This window comes from Salvia splendens, chromosome 1 (assembly GCF_004379255.2).
Source record: "Salvia splendens isolate huo1 chromosome 1, SspV2, whole genome shotgun sequence".
NCBI classification, from domain to species: Eukaryota; Viridiplantae; Streptophyta; class Magnoliopsida; order Lamiales; family Lamiaceae; genus Salvia; species Salvia splendens.
Genome location: NC_056032.1, coordinates 1,787,577 through 1,809,214, shown reverse-complemented (window position 1 = coordinate 1,809,214; position 21,638 = coordinate 1,787,577). Strand labels below are relative to the sequence as shown.

At 40.6% G+C, this 21,638-nt stretch overlaps 4 protein-coding genes and 1 long non-coding RNA gene across 7 annotated transcripts; 3 read left to right on the top strand and 2 right to left on the bottom strand.

The window, feature by feature from the left end:
* The first annotated feature begins 725 nt into the window (after positions 1 to 725).
* On the top strand, positions 726 to 6,196 carry LOC121793558. 2 transcript variants are annotated; one of them, XM_042191598.1, is made up of 8 exons: positions 726 to 829; positions 1,419 to 1,553; positions 1,633 to 3,465; positions 3,548 to 3,602; positions 3,951 to 4,099; positions 5,103 to 5,189; positions 5,661 to 5,789; positions 5,885 to 6,196. In XM_042191598.1, exons 3-8 carry the CDS (start codon positions 1,765 to 1,767, stop codon positions 5,984 to 5,986), a joined length of 2,223 nt encoding a protein of 740 aa, XP_042047532.1. In that variant the 5' UTR covers positions 726 to 829; positions 1,419 to 1,553; positions 1,633 to 1,764; the 3' UTR covers positions 5,987 to 6,196. The 2 variants fall into 2 exon arrangements, with proteins under 2 accessions (XP_042047532.1, XP_042047524.1); XM_042191590.1 differs by lacking the exon at positions 1,419 to 1,553 and having other exon boundaries at positions 729 to 829.
* Positions 6,197 to 7,178: 982 nt separating this feature from the next.
* Positions 7,179 to 12,117, top strand: LOC121807463 (kinesin-like protein KIN-7E). 2 transcript variants are annotated; one of them, XM_042207709.1, is made up of 15 exons: positions 7,179 to 7,651; positions 7,852 to 7,941; positions 8,032 to 8,132; positions 8,246 to 8,359; positions 8,540 to 8,621; positions 8,780 to 8,847; positions 8,939 to 9,004; positions 9,084 to 9,208; positions 9,321 to 9,660; positions 9,731 to 9,823; positions 9,917 to 10,256; positions 10,323 to 10,400; positions 10,472 to 11,037; positions 11,133 to 11,494; positions 11,579 to 12,117. In XM_042207709.1, the coding sequence occupies exons 1-15, from the start codon at positions 7,465 to 7,467 to the stop codon at positions 11,898 to 11,900; spliced, it is 2,934 nt and encodes a 977-aa protein (XP_042063643.1). In that variant the 5' UTR covers positions 7,179 to 7,464; the 3' UTR covers positions 11,901 to 12,117. The 2 variants fall into 2 exon arrangements, with proteins under 2 accessions (XP_042063643.1, XP_042063635.1); XM_042207701.1 differs by having other exon boundaries at positions 8,246 to 8,621.
* Positions 7,599 to 8,116, bottom strand: LOC121807488. Its single transcript, XR_006051828.1, has 3 exons — positions 7,975 to 8,116; positions 7,817 to 7,899; positions 7,599 to 7,738 (listed from the first exon to the last, which is right to left on the bottom strand). It is a non-coding gene; the product is annotated as an uncharacterized LOC121807488 (long non-coding RNA).
* Positions 12,118 to 12,223: 106 nt separating the features above from the next.
* LOC121807479 (protein ACCUMULATION AND REPLICATION OF CHLOROPLASTS 6, chloroplastic-like) lies at positions 12,224 to 16,287 on the bottom strand. Its single transcript, XM_042207721.1, has 6 exons — positions 15,702 to 16,287; positions 15,084 to 15,308; positions 14,601 to 14,861; positions 13,561 to 14,521; positions 13,191 to 13,312; positions 12,224 to 12,609 (listed from the first exon to the last, which is right to left on the bottom strand). The coding sequence occupies exons 1-6, from the start codon at positions 16,191 to 16,193 to the stop codon at positions 12,319 to 12,321; spliced, it is 2,352 nt and encodes a 783-aa protein (XP_042063655.1). The 5' UTR covers positions 16,194 to 16,287; the 3' UTR covers positions 12,224 to 12,318.
* A 1,085-nt stretch (positions 16,288 to 17,372) lies between these two features.
* Positions 17,373 to 21,129, top strand: LOC121807452 (probable LRR receptor-like serine/threonine-protein kinase At4g36180). Its single transcript, XM_042207693.1, has one exon. It carries the CDS (start codon positions 17,517 to 17,519, stop codon positions 20,901 to 20,903), a length of 3,387 nt encoding a protein of 1,128 aa, XP_042063627.1. The 5' UTR covers positions 17,373 to 17,516; the 3' UTR covers positions 20,904 to 21,129.
* Positions 21,130 to 21,638: the final 509 nt, after the last annotated feature.

Sequence of the window (21,638 nt, the reverse complement as noted above, 5' to 3'; positions counted from 1 at the left end):
ACGTGATTTATTCTGATTTTCTTTAATGACTTATATATCATGTGCATAAATTACTATCTATTCATCACAACTCAGTCTACAATATTGCATCACACCTTAATACTATCATTCATGTTTATATTATCATATAATATGACATGTTAGTTATATGTCATTCATTTTAAGTTATCATATGATATCAACTAAAGAAAACATGTTCCAGTCTTTGGACAATGAATTAACCGATATGTATCCTTACATCTCAATCTTAAGTGAGTGATTTACTCTTCCTAATTTCTCTTTTGACCAAAATCAATCATTTTATATATAATATTCTATTCAATTATCAAGTAGGTGGCAATAATTATATCAGCCGAAAGTCAAAGAGAACAGTGCGCGCGCCCGAAGGCCGTGCAATGTGAAATGACGAACACCGAACCACCATTATTCCCATGTTTTCTACCCAATTCTGGCCATTTAGCAAACACCGAACAGGCCTAAACATCGTTTCATTAATTCTTCATATCAAAAAATAAATCGATTAATTTGTGAAGGGGCAGTATTATAAACTTATAAAAGAAATGAACACAACCATAATCAGAGATTAATATGGAAATTAATCATTAGAATAGGATGGACTTGTAACTGAAGCCTCTTTAACAATTCTGTTTATCTATATTTAAATAAAATAAAATAAAATAAAATAAATTCACAAAATCTGTTGTTTCCAATCTGGTGACGAACAAACGGAAAGCGCCGCATTCGAAAACAAGTTACAACAATGGGGGCTGTGGCTCCGCCTCCTCACTGGATTCCTGAAGACGACTTGCTGCTCAAAAATGCCATTGAGGTACATCTCCATCTTCCTCCAATTTCCACCCTTTTCTCTTCTCTACTTTACTTTTTTTTCTCAAGCAAGTTAATTTGTTGAATTTCACCTCTCCCACTATGGCTGCTGCATTTTTTCGTATTCTAGGTCCAATTCTTGAAAATCCCTTTTGGTGGTTATGTTGAATTCGAGCTGTTTAATGTGGAATGGAAAAAAGTGCTCATGTTTTGTGGAGTTCAGAATGTGCTCTGTTCCTGCGATTTTTTCCTTTATAGTAAATGTTATTTTCCCGCAATGGAGTCTTTATTTGTAATGGCGTGCTTTGTTAGCTTTACTTTTTGGTTTGGATAATTTTACACTTGATGTTCTTGCATGGAAACCAGAGGCTCAGTGTTTATTGCTTCATGTTGATTCTCTTTGACATGTGTTTCGTGTGATTATAGGTGAAATTGAGTAAAGAATAAGAAGAACCTTTAGAGTTTAGTTTATTATCAGTTAGAAATGGATGGTGTAAGGATATATGTTGGGATAAGAGGAAGTTTTCTATAATTTGTCATAGTTGATGAGGGTGAAGTTTTCCTTATGCTGTGGTTAAACATGGTAATTGTAGGAATCCACGTTTATTTAGTTATCCAAGATGGCTATCATCACAATATGGAAAAAATTCTTTAAAGTGAGGATGAGCTTCCATAGTAAAGGATAATTGCCAACTAGTGAGATGGCTTTGTAAGACACTTGCCAAACGGTAAGTTTGAACAAGCATATGTGACCAATGGTGCAATTTCTTAATGTTCTGCAATGTTCTTTTTCTTTTTTTACTCTAGGCTGGTGCTTCTTTGGAATCTCTAGCTAAAGGTGCTGTGCAGTTTTCTCGGCGGTATACTGTACAGGAGCTGCAAGATCACTGGGGTTCTCTTCTCTATGATCCCGTTGTTTCTGAAGAGGCATCAGAAAACATGATTGTGGCCGAACGTTTTGGGGTAATAAATCAATTGCCATCTAATAAGTTTGGAGTAAAAGATATAGCTTGCATTTCATGGAAGAGAAAAGCTGAAAGTGTCCGAAAGTATTATTATGCCATGCGTAAAAGAATCCGTATTGAACCGTTAGATATGGGGGGAATCAGTCTTGCATCTGAGCCTGGTTATTCTAACTTCAGAGATGGTAATGAATTCTTGTATGGAGATTGCGAAGTTGGCAATCCAGCTTCAAATATCCTGGGAGCTCAAGGCCCAGATTACAGCATTAGGCCTACTTCGTTAGCTGAATTTGGGCCGCATGCTGCTGAGTCAACTGGAAATGGTCCCGTGCCCTCTTCCGGTGGTGTTCTAAATCATGGGCAAGAAGATCATTGTGGGGAATATGTGTCAAACAACCTTCTCTATACATATGAAGAGAATATCTCATTAACTGGGGATTGCAGTGAGATCCCTGGAATTGTCCAATCAAATGATTTGCCTCGTTCAGAACTTGGTGACCAATCATTTCATAATTTTGAGTGTTCAACTCCTCTAAATCACATGCCTATTAGACATGGTTCCCAGGACATTTCTGCAATGCACTCAAACCTTAAATTGGAAGCTCCGCTACCTTGTGATAGCATGATAGATATGGCTTCTAGCACACAAGAATACCTTGATGTGTTGTTTGACCTTTCCGATGACGAAGGGCTACTCTACATGGATAATGATGGAAATGAGGGTATGGAAAAGTCTTATCTTGATGGTTTGAGTGCACTTCTATTGGATTCTCCATATCTGTGCGATTTGTCTGGTTCAGGTCTAGGTGAGGCTTCAGTGGTTGCAGATGGACATTTAGTTGATAGAGGTGATATACTTGGTGGGGGTTCATATAACGAGGACCTCTGTGATCAGAAGGAAGTTGCAGCTGCTCAACTATCAGCCTCGCAATCTATTATGAAAGTAGGTCCGGAATATCGTAATGGAGTCATTTGTTGCACATTAAATACCGAAGACCCAGATATTCCTAGCAATGATGATGTTTTTCTTCCTTATCGGTTTCCTTCTCCAACTAATTCCTCAGGGGCTCACTGGGCATTGCATGACCCTAGCTATCTAGGGTCCTCATCACGTAAGAATTTCTCAAGCACTTCTAGTGCAAAAGGAGGACATCTTGCAATGAAAAACACCCAGAAAGATTCATCCGTCCCTTCTGGCATTATGGGATCATTCTATCAGTCAGATGCGGGTTTAAGATGCCGAAAAGATCACGGAGTTAAATTCAAATTGCCTGAGAGTAGCATGCAGCACTCAACACGTAGAGAAGCTGGGAACAGTGACAGTTCGAATCATGCCAGTTTAGCAAATGTGAATGCCAACAATTTTGTCACTGGAGTTAAGGGAGGTCCGTCCGAGATGGTACATAGAAAGAATCTTGGTTTTAAGTCCCTTGGCCCTTGCCAAGACAAGCATAAAAGTAGTTTGGTTATTCATCAAAGCCTTCAAAATAATTCTGTTGGCACTCAGAGTGGAATGGACGGCGTAGCTGAAATTCCAAATAATGGATCATCAAATGTCGACTTGATTTTCCACACGGATGCCGCAAAGGCAATTGATCACTCCCTACTGTCAGATCAGGAGGAGCTCTTATCTGAGAATGAATTTGACGTGCCTTATTTTTCTGATGTAGAAGCAATGGTAAAACATCCGAAGGCTCGTAATTTGCTAGTTTTCTATGTTTAGCTTGCATTAACTTCAGCCTCTACATTACGTCATGCAGATCCTAGATATGGATTTGAGTCAAGATGAATTTGATTTATACACCAATCCTGAAGGTATATCTCCACTTTTCTACATGTTGACTTGTATTTATTCCAAACTCTCAGCCAAAGGGATGAACATAAATAATTGCACTTTTAAGTTGATTGTATGTTCATATTCGTAATCTAAATGAGTTTCTATGGGGTAGATTCACAAGAGTTTCTTGCGGAAAGCTTAAATTTTAATTTTTCCATCTATCTAGTCTAAATCGTTACAAGAAAAGAACTTGGCTGGAACTCCTGTGCTATTTTGCTATTAGCCATTGTTTTATAGTATCCTACAGTTGTCTTATCTTGTGAGCTCTTATAGTAACTAAAGTGAGAATCCTGGTTCTCACATTTTGCATACTGAAACCCTTGCAGTTCAACGGTTTCAACTTGAAGAAACGAAGAGAACAATCATAAGGCTGGAGCAGGCAGCTGACGCTTTCACACACAGAGCCATTGTTAGTCAGTTTGCATTTGCTGTTTTATATGGGCGTTTCTCCAGACATTGGATAAAGAAAACTGAGGTATGACCTCTCAGCCAAGTGCTTGAGTTTTGCATCGAATTGATACTTACATCAGCCATTGCAAGCGGTTATATAATTACTTAGCCAGTAGAGAACACTGCTGTATGCAAGATAATAAAACCTACAACAAGCTTTCTGTGTCGTCTTATTTTACTACTCCATATATCAATGCTCAGAGGTGGAGTGCCAAGTTCCAACCACTGCCTCGTCATTAAGCAAATATTAGGTCAGGTCATCATTTGAGTTGTCCGATGATCTACTGATACTGTTAAGGTGGATACAAGATAGAGCTCTATACTTAGCACAAACAACCTAAACGTCCACATTTAGTTCTGTAAATGGGCCAAGTTATTCGTGAGACTCAGAGCTTAGTTCTTTAAAAGCTTGTTCAAGCTAGTTTATCGAGGCTTGTTAAATTTGAAATCATCAATCTTGAATTCGACACTCAGCTCGTTAACTCGTGATCAAACTTGTTAATGCACTTTTGAGTTAAACTGAAAAATATAAAACTACTAGCTTCATTACTTTTATTACTGATAAGGAGTACATAATTATCTAGCTAACCTCATATGTTAAAAGAAAGTGCTGGACTAGGACTTCAGAATATGTTTCGTATACTTAGCTCAAGCTCAACCTTATGATAAACAAGCCACTCGCAAACTTTCTAGTACTTGGCTAAGCTCGATTACACCCAAGTCCATATTGAAGTCCAAATTTGACGGCTGTTACTTAACCATGATTTTTTCATAAATTCGCCTGTAGTCCTGTGATCTCAATTCTGCTCCTAAGCAGGACAAATTGAGTACATATAGAAGGCAGAAGTTTTTAGTTGTGATGACTGTAATACGAGCCTCACTAGGACAGGTTAAAAATTTGGTAGATGATGATGGTTCTATAGCCCATATAGAGTTAGTAGTACTGGAAATAATGTGAAGTTTGAGCTACTTTATATACAATTTCTTGTCTGAATTTTACTTTAAAAATGAAACATCATGGCTTTCAGGTGTTACTGGGTAGGGCAACAGATGAAGTGAAAGTTGACATTGACTTGGGAAGAGAAAAAAATGGTGGTAAAATTTCTCGAAGACAGGTATGCTAACCCCTAAACTTAAGTGATGTGAGCAGCTAATCATAATTGCAAGTTTAGCATTTTCCTTTACGGTTTCATTGATCAATAGACCTTAAGCAAAATTGGCTACCTTTCACCATAATTGCCAAAACTGAAATATTTGTGGTATGATCTTTATTGGGTTTGGACATTCTGTGCTCCTAAATTTAAGAGGAGGCCGAACGGAAGATAGGATGTCAGGCTAAGAGATGCAACTTTTCGGGGACAAGTAGGAATTATGAGCATTAAAATCTATGTTGTGTGTGCTATTTCTTAACTAATACAGCGCAGCATTTTGGACGTCTCATTGTCAATAGCCTGACACTGTTAACCATGTCTCGCCTTCAGATTATCAAAAGACGAGAAAAGGAAAAAAGAGTCTAGGCTTATGTAAAGCCATGGCAGTATTACTGGATTAAGTTGACCGGGTTTTCTTTTCATTGCATTGGTTAGGCTACAATGAAGATGGACACGAATGGAACCTTCCATTTGAAGAACCTCGGAAGAACACCAATTTACGTGAATGGCAAAGATGTAGCCTCTGGACAAAGCCTAGGCCTCACTTCTGGCTGTCTCATTGAGGTATATATGTCACACTTAATCGTCTTACACACGGGAAATAATATGCTTTCCTGTTTCGTTAGAAGAACTTTCATATGCAATCCTCTAAATTCCAGGTGAGGGGACTGGCCTTTGTGTTTGAGACCAACCGTAAAATGATAAAGCAATACATCGATAGCTCTGCAGGACGTGTTTTAGAAGGTTATAAACATCGATGAGAAGCTGAACGAGACAATCATATACAGGAAGTTGCTGGCTTTTTTTCCCGACACTTTCTTGAAGAGTTACATGTATAGAGAGATTAGTCACCATTAGCTTTTTTCTTCTCTCATATCCCCACATTTAGGGTGACTAGAGCTATTTTCTGCTGTGAGATTTTTTCTTACCTCTGTATACATAACCACATTTTTAAAGCAATTACAGTCTGTGACTTCCCAATGTTCAAGAACTGTCGGTTTCGTTTCTAGACTGGCAGTTACAGTTATCCGGAGGTTGAATCAGAACTGGCCAGTGGAAGGCTCTGGCTGTTCCGGTTTCGAACCGTAGCCAGTGGTCCTGGCCGGTTACACACCGTCGGTTCGATGGTTCACTTCCGGAATTTTTTTTTTTGTGTTTACATGAGTTGCATTTTGCTGCATTGATAATGAATTAAAGTACGAATATAATTTACCAACAAGAATTTACTAATTAGTAAAATTGAAGTATAATTGCACTGATAATGAATGAAAATTTACAAATTAGTACAATATTTAGACTAATAACAAACTCCTAAAAAAGCTAGATATTTAAAGCTAAGTTAGAAAACTTAGACTCGAAACTATTGGGTATTTCCTAATATTTAGGTGTGATTTAGACAAGATTGAGTTCTATGAATATCACATAGCTCTGGGATGGAATTAATCTCAAGTAATCACTAACCAGTTTAATTTGATAATTTAATCTTGAGCAAATATCTACTATAATGATTATTTCTGTGATGCTTTACTTAAACTTCAAATAATAATGACAAGATATATATGAAGTAGATATCTTTAGCAAAGAAAATTTGTGTAGACAATTAATTATTACACATCTCCGATGTTTTATGTGGACTGTCGGAATTAGAGATTTTGCCGTGATTTACGATACCACCATTGTTTCTCAATCACAATCACAACCAAATACCTCTCTCTCCCCATTCTCTCATTTTTTTTGTGTATGTGTTTGTTTCTTCAACCCTACAATGGGTTACAATTTCAACTTCCATATACCATCTTTAATTTCTCAGTTTAGAAAAACTTCAAGCCTCAATCAATCCACATTTTGATATTTATCTACATCAATATATATACATAAGGTCTACTTACTCTACCCATATTGCATGTGTATTTTACATACTATTTTCTTGTTTATGAACATCTACATCTCTATGCACGTAACATCCACGGAAATCATGTAATTTGATCAAATTCCGACCAGTTTCATAAGGTCTGAAAACAAAATATCAATCTTTTACACTGCGAATTGATCACAATTTGACCAAACATCACAATTTAAATTATTATTATTATACATATACATTGATGTAGATAAAGAAGTGGAGGACCTAAAAGTTGGGACATAAGCCCCCTCTCTTTGTCAAAGAGAGAGGGCAGCTTGAAGTAGATTCTCTTCACGTGCATTTGAGCAAGAAAAAACACCAAAAAAAGAGTAGAAAATGGCATGGGTTTGTGGAGAAGAAAGAGATAATTCAAGTGCACATGAGGAGAAAATCTATGTTGCAGTTAGGGTTAGGCCTCTGAGTGATAGGGAAATCTCAAAGAATGATTCGTCAGAATGGGAATGCATCAACAACACCACTATCGTATTCAAGAACTCGCAACTTCCCAGTGCCTACGCCTTCAGTAAGCAATCACTCCCGCACTTTTTTTAGATCGAACACGAAGATGACATGCAGTTGAATTAACAATACCATTACCGACGGCAAAATTCTGTCGAATTTGGTGCATTCGATAAATTTCAAAACTCTCAAAAAACACATAAAAGGGTAAAAAAAAGAAGTTTATTACCTGATGTGAATCTTTGCATATTTTCTTACATGCAGATAGAGTTTTTGGGTTTAACTCTCCGACAAGACTTGTCTATGAGGAATCTGCCAAAAAGATTGCACTCTCTGTATTGAGTGGAATAAACTGTGAGTAGTTAAATAACCTCAAAATAAACTTACACTTGTTGACGTTGATGCACATCAAGCTCAAGCATGCTTGAATTTCCTCTTCTGCAGCAACTATCTTTGCATATGGGCAAACAGGCAGTGGAAAAACCTTCACCATGTGTGGAATCACAGAATGTGCAATTGCAGATATATATCAGTACACATACAAGGTTAATTATCTCGATCATCGTGTTCTTATCGCGAACGTGCATTTAAATTGTTCGGAAATGTAAATTCCACCCACGATTTATTGGCCTAATCACATTACGATATATTTTTATAGAATCACGAAAGAAAGTTCGTTCTCAAATTTTCTGCCATGGAGATATATAATGAAGCAGTGAGAGATCTTCTCCAAACTGAAGCCACTTCTCTTAGACTTCTTGATGATCCAGAGGTGAATTCATTTTCCTTCAACATTTTGATCCATAACCAAAAAAAAAACACGTCCGCATGCATGTGTGAGGATGGAGCTCCACGCACAGACCCAACTCCATCCGCGCACATGCATGCGGACGTATGCACCGGAGATTGGTCGATTTTCACCAAACCATCCTTATTTCTTTCTCTACTGCAGAGAGGGACGATAGTCGATAAGCTCACAGAGGTGACCTTAAAGGACGCGAACCAGCTAAAAGGGCTGTTATCTGTCTGTCAAGGTAAGGAAGTAGTCACTTGTGCTACTAATCTTTGTTACGAACTCGTCGTGTAAGGCAACAAATGTGAGATCTTTTTTCGATTCAGACTAGTCTTTTGAGATGAGTTTTCCTGTTTTGCTACTGATCAAACTTATATGAATCTTGGATACTTTCTTCAGCTCAAAGGCGAATAGGCGAGACTAGCCTCAACGAACTCAGCTCTCGATCTCATCAGATTCTGCGCTTGGTATATATATACATACATGCACACACAACACACACTCTTTGAACAATTTATTTCTGTTATGATGTTGGGAGTTTTCATCAAAATTCTGCAGACTGTTGAAAGTGAAGCTGTTCAGTTCAGGGAAGCACAGAGTTCAAGTACTTTAACAGCTTCAGTGGTAAGAAATTAATGTTTTTGTGATGAATTTGGAGTAACACAAGCCATGGATCATAGAAATTAATGTGTTTTAATGATAGAATTTTGTGGATCTTGCTGGGAGTGAACGTGCTTCGCAAACGTTATCAGCCGGGACGCGACTCAAAGAAGGTGGCCACATAAACCGCAGCTTACTATCCCTCGGAACTGTTATTCGAAAGCTAAGGTGCAGTCGACACTCCACAAACTCGTGTTTTTTCGATTTAGAGGGTGTTTGGTTGGCTAAGCTCATTTCAAGGTATTTAGGCCATCACATACCTGATCATGTTGTGATGCAGCAAAGGAAGAAACGGGCACATTCCATACAGAGACTCGAAGCTGACGCGTATATTGCAGAACTCGTTGGGTGGCAACGCGAGGACGGCTATTATATGCACGATGAGCCCGGCTCATAGCCACGTCGAGCAATCAAGAAACACGCTTCACTTTGCCAACTGCGCGAAGCAAGTACGCACAAATGCGCAAGTGAACGTCGTGATATCAGAGAAAGCACTGGTGAAGCAGCTACAAAAGGAATTAGCTAGGATGGAGAATGAGCTGAAGAAGCTACATTCTCACCCCAACACTGGCCCAACTTCCACAACTGCACTCAAAGAGAAAGAACTTCTGATTCAAAAGGTAAATAATCATATACTCAACACTCTTAATGATATGATATTAACTACAGCAAGAGTGTTCATTAATACAGATGGACAGAGAGATTAAAGAACTAACGAATCAACGCGATCTGGCTCAATCTCGCATGGAGAATATGCTGCAGCATCAAACATCCAGAGCTTGGGTTGGTGAAATGTGTTTTTATCTCTTTTCTCTAATAAAACTGATGTAGTATATGATTAAGAGGGTGTTTAGAAATTTATAACCTGTTGAGCAGAGTCATGACGGGGCTTCGTGGACGGATGAATATCCAGCGTCAGAAGCTTCCGAGTTTATGGATCCCCTGGGCTTTGATGTTGCATCGAGAGGGTCGCAGTTTGCAGAGAATAACGATGACCTCTTGTCGAGTACCATGTCGCCCAGAGTGTGCATCGATAAGTACTTTGGTCCGGATCCGTGCCAAGGATGGGAGAAGATGGCTCAAGCAGGCTTCAATAGTTCAGACAGGAGAAACTCCTTGTCAAGAAACTCGATTGCAAGTACTACTTCCCCGCGCAAGGCCTCGTCTTCTCCACGCAATCTCTCATCTTCTCCGCGCACCCGAGAGCGCCTCTCAGGTAGCAGCAGCAGTGGCTCATCACTCGTGTTTCACTAACACTGGACTAATTTTCTTAACTGTATAGGGCGATCTCTTCCTTCGTCCGACTTCAATGCATCGGATTTCAGTCAAAAAACAGAAAGGGCACGAGAGTGCGTCTTAGGTAGTAGCAACCACTCTACCGCTAGGCCAACACACAATGCATCACGCTGACTGATTTTCTAACCTGTGTAGGGCGACCTTCTGTTTCATTAGACTTCAATGCATCTGATCACAGTCCTAAAACAGATAGAACGAAAAGCTGTGAAGCGATACTGGCATCGATCATGAACGGACCAGGCCGAGAAGGGACTGAATCACCGTTTCTGGAGAAGATTTCTGGTAAAAAGACACTGGCTGCTTTGCTCAGAGAGAACTCACGAAGACTCTCGGACGCAAAGATACAGTCTGTTAGTGAATCTCTGGACAGACAGGACTCTGGGAGGTATTCCGATGTAAAGCTACATTTCATCAGTGATTCACTGTCCAGGGAGGACTCGTTCAGGCTTTCCGATTCAACGTCAGTTAGCGATTCTCTATCCAGACAAGACTCCGGGATCTCTGATGGGAGAAAGCAATCTAACAGTGATGCTCAGTCCAGTGCAAGAAAACAGTCAAATGGTGCTGCTCTGTCCCAACAAAACTCCAGAGTTACAGCAAGAGAGAAATCTCTAAGCACGGAGAAGAGCATGGAGTTGCCACGTAAAGACTACCCGGAGAATCAACAGGAGAAACCTAAGACAGTGAAGCAACAGGCTGTGGTAAGTCTCTCTCCCTCTCTCTCTCTCTCTCTCTCTCTCATGTCAATCCTCTATGTATCATTAATTTGATCCTCGTGAGGGAATTTTGGTGGCAGGAAACGAACAAGGGACGGTCGGTGAGTAGTGCTGCAGAAGGCAAAGCTAAGAAGGAAAGAACAGAAGAAGTTGCAGCAGCAAAGAGCAAGAGGGAAAGGAGATTAAGTGGTGCTGAAGAGACTGCACCTGGAAAAGCTAAGAAGGATGAAAGTGGTGCAGATTGGAAGGTCCAGTTTGAGAGGAGGAAAAGGGAAATCATCGAGCTCTGGGACGCGTGCCACATCCCTCTTGTCCATAGGAGCTACTTTTACCTGCTATTCAAAGGAGATCCATCTGATGCAGTGTACATGGAGGTAGAGCATCGTCGGCTTTCTTTCCTGAAAACAGGAAACAAAGATGCGAAAGACGAGGTTCCATCAAGGTAAGAATAGATACATAAAAATAGTACTCTCTTCCTGTGTGGTTTTACCAGTGAATACCTTGTCACCAATGGCTCTTTCAACAGCCCAAAGGCTCTGCAACGTGAGCGCGAGATGCTGAGCAGGCGGATGCTGAAGAAGCTCACAACAAAGGAGAGGGAAGCTATATTCCAGAAGTGGGGCATAGAGGTGAAATCAAAACAGAGAAGGCTGCAGCTGTGCCGAAAGCTGTGGACTGATACCAACGACATGGATCACATCAACGAGAGTGCTGCAATTGTGGCCAAGCTGGCGGGGCTGAAGGAAGCAGGGGAAGCCCCCAAAGAAATGTTTGGGCTCAGCTTAGTACCCAAACAGACCAGCTCCAAGTCATTTAGCTGGAGGCACCCCATTCCTTCCATCATCTGATAACACATTTACATACATCTCTACCATAAACTGGTTTTGTATTTTTTTGTTAGATTTTTCAACTCCCATCAGTATGTACAATACATAGTTGAGATCCTAACACCTCTTTCTTATCTCCATTTTGTCCTTCCTTATACACAGTTCCTATAATTGCTACACCACTCCTATCTCAGCTCGAAATTTGTCGAAATATGCATCACAACATTTTGTTTTTGGGTCATTAACTTCCCCTAATTCTTATCTTTTCATTTGGTCGATATATTCAAGAATCTATCAATGTACAAAACATTTCACCTATGTATGAAGATGGAAGGCAAATGGAATTGCACCCTCTGTAAAAGCATAAGCCTTCATTAAAAGCCAGCAAATTATACAAAATACCGCATGTACACAAAGGTTAGTAGTGTTAACAATGGATTTATGATTTGAGAACAGCTCCCTCAACAATTTTCCAGCCTGACTTTGCAAACGACATCTCATACCGCGTTGTGTATGTTGTACTGTATGAGTCGTTATGCTCGGGGTGAGCTCCATCAGTTAACTGTGCAGACTCTTCAAGAGTTGCTTCCACAATAGCACGCCGACCATCAACTGACACGGTCACGCTATCAATATTAAGATTCAGAAGTTGATAATCCCAGAACCAGCCATGCTGAGCAATTTCCATAGCTCTGTCAGTCCAGATCTTTAGCATTTGACCATCCAATACCTAGCAGCAAAAATTATGTTGCTTAATCGGAGTGAATTACCAACTATAACGCACCTATGCTTAATGAAAACTCAAACTCAGTGCAGTTTAACATACTCTATCAGAATCACAGAGGACAAAGTGGAACTTATAGCAATATAAGCACCTTGCTATAAATAGGACCTATAAATTTTTTTTAAAGAAAGTCAAATAACATACTGAAAATACTAAAAGATTCTGCCAAATTTCATTTTGTATGACCGATATCCCATAGAATCATTTCATAAAAGTAAGTACCCTGACTGAAATGATAATTGAAAATGATAACAGATTATGAATCATCATGAGTAGATGAAAAGTAGCATGCACAAGCGATTATTGCAATTTTTTAGAGTATGATTCAGGAGTTTTTCCAACCATAGCTCCATATATCTTTCTTTTCTAGCCTCTAAGTAATGTACATCTAATGGAGTAATTTGATATTCAACAAGGATATTATGATCAAACTAAGCTAAGTGCTAGAAGGTACCAGAAGTGGCAGGGGGTTTTATAGGTAAAATAACAATCAAGTCAAAGTCAGACATGATTGACAAGTTTCTCACCTCTGATAATTTTTCAATACAATGATCAGAACCGAGCGCTCGAGACTTGACAGCTTGCCACTTGCGCACCAGATTTTCCGCAAACCTAGCATCCATTCGGGGTACTTCTTCCGAATTTTCAGCTAGTGGGTTCCATGAGAGTAATATAAAATTTTCAAACCACGAAAACTACAGACCAAGAACCATAAATTGGAAGAAATAACGGAAGATCTACTCTCTGCAGTTAAAACACTTCTTAACAAAGGAGATTATTTCTTCTAATTATTCCATTACTGGTTCATTTTCTTTATTTATTTGCTCAGGAGAAGGGGATTTGGGTTCAGGAACTGCTATTGAAGTAACATAATTACATTAATCAACTAAACCATACCCACGTTGATGACATCAGAAGCCACAGCAGTTGTGCCAGGGTCTTTATGCAAATGAGAAGAGCCAGTGCGATATGACAGGAATTTCAACCCCACTAAAGTCATGAGACCAACCGCCGCACCAGCACACATGATCTTTATATTTGCATCTTTTATCTTGCTAGTCATAAATTCTTGTTGCTGCAGCCCATCAGGACTAGTCATCTCCGCAACTCCAAACCTGTAGGAGTCATCTTGATCAAGATCTATTCCAGTCACTTCACTGCCAAGAGGACCATGACTCTTGATATCATTCTGCTGATAAAGTCTGACATTCGTTTCCCCACTGCCAAGAGGAAATACTCTCTGCAGTGCCTCAATTGCACTAACCTTCACGCTGTCAAGCACAGCAGTAGCTTCAGCTCCGATCCTCGCTATAGCTGCAGCAGCGGCCAAGGGTGAGCGTCCCTGGCCTTCCAGCTTCTCTAAATACCTCAAAACTTTAGGATCATCATAATAATCTCCAAGCTTGAATATAACACCTTCGGTCTCTCTAAATCTAGGAAATACCACTTCCATTAACCATGTCTCTAATAGTTTGCAGAGTCCAGGGAGGAGATCATCTTTGTCATCACTAGAGTGTTCAATAACAAAGTTAATTATTGACTGATCTCGGTAAGGCGACTCTTCATCATCCAAGCCCAACCACGCACGGCATTCATCTACTTCCCCAACAAGAAGAGAGCAAAGACCCCTCTCAAGTGCAAAGTCTATTTCACGATTTTCTCTGGTGCCATAAGCAGACAAGGAGTTCCCACTAGCAGTAATCCTGGTTTGCTGAAGTTGCTGAAAAAGGTTGTCAGCATCTTGAATGAGACGAGGCTTTTTGCTTAAGAAAGCTTGAGAAACTAAAGCAAGGGCCACATTATATGCTTCAAAACTTTCTGCGGGTATGTTACGCGGTGTGGCAGCGAACAGATCAACCTTACGTGAAAAAAAGGAAACATGAAAAAACATAGATTAGGATCTGAACAAATAATTTGGATAAATTTTTAAAAAATACCTGCTCTGCTGCAGTCATACGCAGAAAAACCTCATTCATAAAATCTTCACGTGTGAATCCTCCACCAACCGCAGCTGCTCCCCCTCCACCAACAGACCACAAAACATTTCGCACACCTTGAAGACCCTGTCTTCTTCTTGACTGGTACTCATCATCCAGTGGAAGTGCTAGGAGCTCTATCACACACTTTGGATTGATTTCTTCCAGCGTTTCATCAATCTGCGCTTGCAAGTCGGGTGCAAGGTTGCTTGCACCTTCTTCCTGCATGAAGAAGATTCGATCTTTATAGTTCCAAGGAACTTAGTAAGATGAAAGACACATGTAATTTATGTAGGTATGTATGTACTAAGATTTGTGGGACAGGAGGAGGAGGAACTGGATCTCAATCCATTTCATAGACAGACAGCCAGAGTGTGCTGGAAACTATATGTTAAATGTCAAAACAGAATACAAGGATACAATGATAATAGTAAACATCCTTACTTGCAATAGCTTGAGTGCCATCTCAAGCACTTCACAGCCTCTAATAAAATCAGGAGGTGACAATGCCATGGCATCCCTAGATAAATCTACATAAGCAAGCGCCATTGACAACAAAATATCTTGCTTGAATGACTTGGGCAACCTCTCTTTCAACAAGCTCTCTCCAATTTGAAGAACCAACTCTGTTTCCCCAGCTTCTTGCAGTACACACAAAGCTCCTGGAACCTACAATGAGCGTCAGGTCAAAAGTTAAAGAGGGGTGTTCAGTTAAAATTTGGATAGTTGGAGGTTCGGGAATTTGGGTTTCCATAATAGTTATGAGAAATAAGAAATAGTAGTATAATTTTAAACCAGCCTCAACAGTTACTCGATAACAAGGGAAATCTTCGTACAGAAACCAATTATAACTTCCCAACTGCAGAAATGGAAACTATCAACAAATTGTTGATTCTGATTCTGGAAAAGATATAGTTTTCTAAAAACATATCATCTTTGATGAGATTTAATCAGTGTAATCAATTTTCTTTTACATTCCTCATAAACTATACATCAAAAATTTCCAATATATATATTTATCCAAAATTAGCTTAAGAAAGTAACATTTGGTAAAAAGAATACCTTATCCCAGGGCACTTGAGTGAGAATGGTATCAAACTCATCCTCGGCGAGCCCTTGATTGTACTCCCTGCGAGAACCGGAGTTCGCAAGGGTCTCACAAGCCGCTTGGAGAATCTGCCGCCGGCTAATCAAAGCGTCGTCGCTGTAACCATACTGCGGCGGCATCGAAACCCTAGCGTTGTAGGCTCGGCGAATGCCGTCGCCGAGGAAATGCGACTCCGCTCCGAGCACCCGGTAGAACTCCAGTGGCACTGACACCAGGCGTTCCGGGAGAGAAGGAAGCGGCGGAGGTGGCGCAGAAATTGCGGCGTCTGAATTGTCCGACGGGGAAGGGAGGAATTGGAAGTCGGCGAAGAGGCGATCGGCCCATCTGCTGGTGGTGGGGCTGCCGCTGACGGCGGCGCTGGGTTTGAAGTGTGGCTTTGTGGTGGGCGGAGGTGAGAGGAAGCGGCGAGGGAAGGGTGCAATGCTCAGCTGCGAGAGAGCTTCCATTTTTGGAACTGTTGTTGATTTTTTATGCTGCTAATTCCATCCATTGCAGGTCACCATTGATGTAATTTGGGGAAATGGAAGATAGGGTCATCAATAATCCGATAATCAAACATCCAAATTAAATCCAAACTAATTATTATAGTAGTTAATTTTAAAATTAATTAGTGATTAATTTACAGTAATTGACTAATTATTATTGAACGGACATCATCATTGTGTTTTCAAATAACTAGGAGTATATAAATTTTTGAATGATATTGAATTGAATGTCTTGTTAATTAAAAATATTTCTTGTTATACGAGTACTATTGAATTGAATCTCTTTTCAAATATTTTGTTTCTTAACTAATTTGTAGTAATAACTTCATTATCTTTTTTGCTGGGAATTTTAATTTTAATTAATTTTGATAAGTAAACTTAAAATTTTACTGTAATAAAAAATGTATCCTATAGTAAAAAGGGAAAGAAGTAATTTATGCTAAACCACATCAAATACTTTTTTCCTTTGTAATAGTAGTATTATTTTTCATGGAACATTTTTTGTTTTTTAATACTAGTATTTAAAATTATAAATTTAATTATTAAAATAACGTAGCTAAAAGGATTATAAAAAAAAGGGTCATGTTAATGATAAAACACATTATTGGACTTCAATTATTTAAAAAATCCTACAAAATTGATTAAGAACTTATAAGTTAAATACGAGAACCTTTCTTACTAATGTCTATTAAGGTAAATCCACAATGTCTCAAATCACTATCATCATAGTCTCCAAAAATGATTGCAAATAGTTTTAACATGGGATTCGCTTCATAAAAGAAAACTATTTTGTTTGGTCATTTTTATAAATTTTAGTTATAATTAATTCAATTTTCTTTCAACTTGTTTTCTAGTCCCACTTCTTGTATCCCAAATTGTGCAAATTAGAAATAGATCACACAATTATTTTATTTCTTGCTAATTTCATACTCAATAATACTCTTTCCATCTCATACAACTTGCACTTTTCATATTTTAGGCGGTAAATAAAAAGTTGAATAATTAATATAATTAAACTAATAGTAATAATAATTTAAATTTAATCGAAAACCAAATGTTCACCCATAGTCGGGCGTTGCTGTGGCACGATGTGGTGCGTGGCGTGCGCAGTGTTGGTCCAAAAAAGCGATTCATTTCACTCCTTTTTTCCTCAATTTTGAATGCCTTTTTCGGGGTAGACTCATCTCTCTCAACAGAGGGAGCTTCGGCATATGGCGTTACATCTGCTGCTAATAAACCACATTCCTCAAGCCTAAAACCTCAATTACCTCTTCGATTTCACCAATGTCTGCTGCTACTCTCACGCTCCTCGCCGTGGCGCTTTGCGCCATTCTAACGGCTAGCTTCACACGCGCCGCCGCAGGCCCCGAGATCGACGCCTTGCTCTCCTTCAAGCAGAATCTGCACGATCCACGCAGCGCATTGGGCGGGTGGGACGCGTCCACGCCCGCCGCGCCCTGCGATTGGCGTGGCATTCGATGCTCCGCCGGCAGAGTCGTCGAGCTCCGCCTGCCGCGCCTCCAGCTCAGCGGCAGCCTCACCGACCGTCTCGCAGGCCTCCCCCTGCTCCAGAGGCTCAGCCTCCACTCCAACAGCCTCAACGGCTCCATCCCGCGCGCTCTCTCCGAGTGCTCGCTCCTCCGCGCCGTCTACTTGCAGGACAACTCCCTCTCCGGCGACATTCCCGCCGCGCTCTTCACCAACCTCACGGATCTCGGGGTTTTGAACCTCTCGCACAACCAAATCTCCGGGGAAATCTCCGGAGACTTTCCGACGAGCATGCGTGTGCTCGACCTCTCCTCCAATTCCCTCTCCGGTCGAATTCCGGAGAACTTCTCCGCTGCTCACCAGCTCCAGCTCATCAATTTGTCGTACAATCGTTTCTCCGGCGAGATACCGGCGGCAATCGGAGCGCTGCAGAAGCTGGAGTATTTGTGGATCGACGCTAATAACGTCCACGGGACGATTCCGTCGGCGCTGTCGAACTGCTCTTCTCTCGTTCACATCAGTGCCGGCGATAATATGCTGTCCGGCGTGGTTCCGGCGACGATAGGTTCGCTTCAGAACCTTCAGGTTATCTCGTTGCCTCGTAATCACCTGACTGGTGTCGTTTCGCAATCATTGCTTTGTAACATTTCGGTATTGAATGCTACAATTAGGATTCTTAATTTGAGTTTTAATTCGCTCACGGGTATTGGGAATAATGATGGCAAAATTTGCCACAGTGTTCTTCAAGTTTTAGATCTTCACGAGAATCAGATAACCGGCACGTTTCCTGATCTCCTAATGAATTTCTCTACATTAAGGTCGCTAGATGTTTCTGGCAATTTGATCTCCGGGTTATTGCCGGAAAATGTTGGGAATTTGGTGAATTTGGAGGATTTTCGAGTTGGTAACAACTCATTAACTGGCGGAATTCCCGAGAGTTTGACCAAATGTGGGGTTCTTAGAGTACTCGATCTTGGAAATAATCGGTTTTCGGGTTCAGTACCTGAGTTTTTGGGGGAAATGAGGAAGTTAACGACGTTGATTCTTGGTGGGAATGAGTTTACTGGTGTGGTTCCCTCAAGCATAGGCAGTCTTGAATCTTTACAAGTTTTGGACTTGAGTGATAATGAGTTGAATGGGACTGTACCTCTAGAGTTGATGAGGCTTGCCAATTTGAGCACTCTAAATTTGAGCTTCAATAGATTTTCCAATCAGGCCTTTATTAATATTGGGAATTTGAAAGGATTGGAAGTTTTGAATATGAGTGGCTGTGGGCTTTCAGGAGTTATCCCTTCTAGCATTGGGAATCTTTTGAGGCTCACCACTCTCGATTTGAGCAAGCAAAACTTGTCGGGAGAGTTGCCGTTTGAGCTCTTTGGGTTACCAAGGCTGCAAGTTGTGGCTTTGGAGGATAATTCATTCTCTGGAAATGTGCCTGAAGGTTTTAGCAGCTTGTCTAGTTTGCAGGATCTTAATCTCTCAGGAAATGCTTTCTCTGGCGAGATTCCAGCCAGTTATGGATTTCTCAGATCATTGAATGCTCTTTCACTATCTGGTAATCCATTGAGTGGTGTTGTTCCGGTGGAGTTGAGCAACTGCACTAGTCTTCAAGTCTTAGAGCTGAGAGAGAATGGCCTAACTGGCCAAATTCCTTCCGATTTTTCAAGTTTGTCACAATTACAGAGGCTCAACTTGGGTCAGAATAACTTAACTGGCCCAATCCCAGCAAGCATTTCGAACTGCTCCTCTTTGGAAGTTTTGTTGCTGGATTCAAATCACATCTCGGGCAGCCTTCCAGAGACACTATCCAAGTTATCAAGATTGAAAGAGTTAGATGTCTCCTCAAATAATCTGACTGGTGCTGTTCCTGCAAGTCTTTCAATCATATCTGGTCTACAAAGGCTGAATTTGTCTGCCAATGGTTTTGAGGGTGAGATTCCGCCTGCTTTGGCTGCTGAGTTCAGTGATCCTTCTGTGTATGCGATGAACAAGAATTTGTGCGGGGAACCACTGGAAAGGAACTGCAAAAGGGTGAATGAACGTAAGAGGAAGAAGATGATTCTTTTCATCATTGTGGTTGCAGTTGGTAGTTTAATGCTGCTGCTGTGCTGCTGTGGGTATGTGTACAGTCTTCTTAGGTGGCGAAAGAAGCTGGGAGCAGATGGTGTTAAGAAACGAAGCTCAAGTCCCGGTTCACAAGGGGCTCGTGGAAGTGAAGAGTATGGGCAGCCAAAGCTCATTATGTTCAACAACAAGATCACATATGCAGAAACTGTGGAAGCAACCAGGCAGTATGATGAGGAAAATGTACTCAGCAGGGGCAAATATGGGCTACTCTTTAAAGCCACTTATGCTGATGGTATGGTTCTTGCTATCAGGCGCCTCCCCGACACATCAATCGATGAGAGCACATTCCGCAAGGAAGCTGAGTTTCTGGGCAAAGTTAAGCATCGCAATCTGACTGTCCTCCGTGGCTACTATGCTGGGCCGCCTCCTGATATGCGGTTTCTTGTATACGACTACATGCCTAACGGAAATCTAGCCACACTGCTTCAAGAGGCATCACATCAAGAAGGGCATGTGCTGAACTGGCCAATGCGCCACCTGATTGCACTAGGCATAGCTCGTGGTCTAGCGTTCTTGCATTCCGCCTCAATCACACACGGTGACGTAAAGCCACAGAACGTGCTCTTTGACGCTGATTTTGAAGCCCATCTTTCGGAGTTTGGCTTGGACAAAGTGACGATTGCTACGCCAGCTGAAGCCTCTACATCTGCCACCCCGGTTGGCACTCTGGGCTATGTAGCACCAGAAGCAACACTGACAGGGAAACCAACTAAGGAAGCGGATGTATACAGTTTCGGGATCGTGGTGCTGGAGATTCTGACTGGTAAGAAGCCTGTGATGTTCACACAGGACGAGGATATCGTGAAGTGGGTGAAGAGGCAACTGCAAAGAGGCCAAATCTCCGAACTGCTTGAGCCCGGTTTAGTTGAGCTCGACCCGGAGTCATCAGAGTGGGAAGAGTTCTTGCTTGGAGTCAAAGTTGGATTGCTCTGCACAATGCCTGAGCCTCTCGAAAGACCTTCTATGAACGACGTCGTTTTCATGCTTGAAGGCTGCCGGTTAGGCCCGGAAATCCCCTCCTCCGCTGATCCGACCACTCTGCCTTCGCCGAGCTGAAAATATCCACCATGCCACAGGAACTGAACTCATTTGTTGTTGTTTCATGTTTGAGAGAATTAGGATTTATTGCAAGATTTGTTGTAGTATGTTTGATTTGTTTTTCATCAAATTCATCTATTTTTCTACTTTTTTTTTGTGTCATGGCAAGATTATGAATCATGTTGTTATTTCAAGTCATTATTTCTCAACTGAAGGGAAATGTACCATTTTAACATTATGGTTAGTTTGCATTTTTTTGTACTACTACTTTACACTTTACAATCTAATACTACTTGCATATATATGTATGCAAAAGAACCCTTTTTCACAATTGCAATTATTGAATAAAGGTGACAATATATGATAATGTGTGGGAATGATTGTGTTGCAGTTCCTGAAAATAATACTACTCCACAATATAATAATACTACTATAGTAGTAGTAGTAGTATTTTAAAATGTATAATTTCGAAAGAATGTAGCCGTTAGAGTGGGCAGGAGGGTATCGAAATCTGCTAGTATGGGACGGTATGGGACAGGCATCATCGGAAAAGGCAAATATTTAATGTTTTTGTTACTAGTAGTTTAATAAAATATTTAATTTTTCTTATGACTTTTATACTCATTTGACTAAAATCATCATCTAATAGGAGGCCTTCCCCAATAACCTCCGCCCCCTTTTTTTTCCACAGCCCCAATTTTTTGTCCATAGCCTTAATTTTTTCCTCCATTGTCTCATTATAGGCGGACACTT

Bases quoted from the DNA above. Each gene is read 5' to 3' on its own strand.
- LOC121807463 (XM_042207701.1), top strand. From the start codon at position 7,465: ATGGCATGGGTTTGTGGAGAAGAAAGAGATAATTCAAGTGCACATGAG. The intron at 7,652-7,851 runs GTAAGCAATCAC...TCTTACATGCAG, and splicing joins TCCCAGTGCCTACGCCTTCA to ATAGAGTTTTTGGGTTTAAC. The intron at 7,942-8,031 runs GTGAGTAGTTAA...CCTCTTCTGCAG, and splicing joins TGTATTGAGTGGAATAAACT to CAACTATCTTTGCATATGGG.
- LOC121807479 (XM_042207721.1), bottom strand. From the start codon at position 16,193: ATGGAAGCTCTCTCGCAGCTGAGCATTGCACCCTTCCCTCGCCGCTTC. The intron at 14,522-14,600 runs GTATTTTTTAAA...TTTTCACGTAAG, and splicing joins GTATGACTGCAGCAGAGCAG to GTTGATCTGTTCGCTGCCAC. The intron at 12,610-13,190 runs GTGAGAAACTTG...TTTTGCTGCTAG, and splicing joins GTATTGAAAAATTATCAGAG to GTATTGGATGGTCAAATGCT.
- LOC121807452 (XM_042207693.1), top strand. From the start codon at position 17,517: ATGTCTGCTGCTACTCTCACGCTCCTCGCCGTGGCGCTTTGCGCCATT.
- LOC121793558 (XM_042191590.1), top strand. From the start codon at position 761: ATGGGGGCTGTGGCTCCGCCTCCTCACTGGATTCCTGAAGACGACTTG. The intron at 830-1,632 runs GTACATCTCCAT...TTTTTACTCTAG, and splicing joins TGCTCAAAAATGCCATTGAG to GCTGGTGCTTCTTTGGAATC. The intron at 4,100-5,102 runs GTATGACCTCTC...CATGGCTTTCAG, and splicing joins ATTGGATAAAGAAAACTGAG to GTGTTACTGGGTAGGGCAAC.